At 42.3% G+C, this 2,171-nt stretch overlaps 1 protein-coding gene across 1 annotated transcript; it reads right to left on the bottom strand.

The window, feature by feature from the left end:
• Positions 1-1,000: 1,000 nt before the first annotated feature.
• Positions 1,001-1,780, bottom strand: LOC145592123 (uncharacterized). The gene has a single exon (XM_081648588.1). It carries the CDS (start codon positions 1,778-1,780, stop codon positions 1,001-1,003), a length of 780 nt encoding a protein of 259 aa, XP_081504714.1.
• Positions 1,781-2,171: the final 391 nt, after the last annotated feature.

The following is a 2,171-nucleotide window of genomic DNA, read 5'->3' as shown; positions in this document are numbered from 1 at the left end:
TCCTAATATGTCCATTCCCCACTAGGAGAACGGGATCGGGCTGAGAATTGGGGTTAGATCATTTGCTGGCTGATTTATAACTAGAACATACTTTTGGCACTTTTGACATTTTCTGACGTATGCTAAGGCATCTTGCGTCAGGTTTGGCCAGTATGCTCCTCTTCTAAGCACTTCAACTCCAAGGGCTTTTCCGCCAATATGGTTGGCACAAATTCCTAAGTGTGCTTCTTCCATGATTTTCTCCTGCTCCCACTCTGAGATACATCTCAGCAATGGCTTTGAGAATCCCTTTTTGCTAAGCTCCCCGTTCATCACCACTAGGGATGGCAACGGGTCGGATCTGGACCGGGTTTGGATGGACCCGGATCCAGATCCGTTTTCCTAGCTTGGATCCAGATCCGACCCGGATCCGCCGGGTCTCCGGGTTCGGATCCAGGTCTAAAACGGGTCCAATACGTTTTGCCTAATTTTTTACAATATAAGTAGTGTTTGGGTCAAAAATATTCAACCGGAGGTTTATTAAGTTCAACCTAAATTAAAGTTATACAACTAATCTAAAAATACAAAGCAACCACCTTATACACTTGTCTTTTGAAACAAAAATTATAAACAATGAAAAGGTACGATGTTACAAATGAACAAACAAAAAAATAACGATAATGTATCCGATGTGAGCATCAAAAATCCATCTTTTAAAAGGGCTAATCTTCATCACTAACATCATAAACATGTTTAATAAAGAAACAAATAAGTTTAGTTTTTTTTAATAGGAAAATTATAAAACGGGTAAACGGATCTGGGTCCGGGTCGGGGGTTGGACCCGGATCCAGATCCGTTTTTTTCAACAGGACCCGGATCCGACCCGAATCCATCGAGTCCAAAATTTAAAGACCCATATTCGTGGAAAACGGATCTGGATCCACGGATCTGGGTCGAGTCCAGATCCGCTGCCATCCCTAATCACCACGTACCAATTGGCATCCTTCTTGACTTTCTTGGCTTACGCCTCGTCATCATGTAGTGAGCCATGTACCTTATAAGTCAGTATGTCTGAAAACCATGCCCACTGCTGCTTGGTGCAATTCACCTGTTCGCATTCTGCAATGCTACTTTCTTCCAGGACTTCCACCATGACTGTCCTTGTGAGGCTTTGTAGCGTGGAACTGGCTAACTTTGAGAATGCATCAGCTTGGGAATTTTTCGCTCCGGGGACCAAATCTATCTGAAAATGCATTAGTTGGGCCACTAACTCTTTCACTTTTGTTGTGTATTTTAGCATTGTAGGCTCTCTAGCCTTGTACTCCCCTTTCAGCTGGCTGGCTACCAGTTGAGAGTCAGTCTGCAGGTGCACCTTTTTGGTTCCTGTTGCGATACTTATCCTCAAGCCTGCTAGAGTTGCTTCATACTCTGCCTCATTGTTCGATGCCTTGAACTTGAACTTAATGGCATACTCTAATACATTGCCTTCTAGCGATGTTACTATTATTCCTGTTGTGCTTCCTGTTTGACCTGAAGATTCGTCCACTGCCACCTTCCACACTCCAACCTCATCCTCTTTTTCCTTATAAGAGGCCTCTACTATGAAGTCTGCTAGGGCTTGAGCTTTGATGGATGCCCTAAGCTTAACCTCGAATTCATACTCAGAGAGTTCTATCGCCCACTTCAGGAGTCTGCCTGAAGCGTCCATTTCCTGCATGGCTTTTTCCAGTGGGTGATTTGTAAGGATTTGGATTGTATGCGCATCGAAATAGGGTTTTAGCTTTATTGCTGTCGTTACCATTGTGAAGGCCAGCTTCTCTACCTGTGGGTACCTCCGTTCAGCCTCTGTCAGCACATGGCTTACAAAGTACTCCCTCCGTCCCAAATTACTCGTAACGTTTTGACTTTTTGCACTATTCACACATCTTACTTTGATCATCTTTTTTAGCTATTATGTGAAAGTTAATGTAATCATGTAAGATATTGTTGGGTTTATTTTAATGTATAGTTTCTTAATATAAAGTTTTTGTAGACTTTATAAATATATAATAAAAGATATCGATGGTCAAACATGTGCATCGGCAAGCGTGTCCAGTCAAAATATTGCAAGTAAATTGGGATAGAGGGAGTATACTGGTTTCTGCTGTTTTTTGCCTTTCAACTAGAAGAACTGATCCAATTGTCTGTACTGA

Source organism: Chenopodium album, chromosome 18 (genome assembly GCF_948465745.1).
Source record: "Chenopodium album chromosome 18, dcCheAlbu1.1, whole genome shotgun sequence".
NCBI lineage: Eukaryota > Viridiplantae > Streptophyta > Magnoliopsida > Caryophyllales > Amaranthaceae > Chenopodium > Chenopodium album.
Note: the sequence above shows the minus strand (reverse complement) of the source record. Positions and strands in the feature narration are given on the sequence as shown.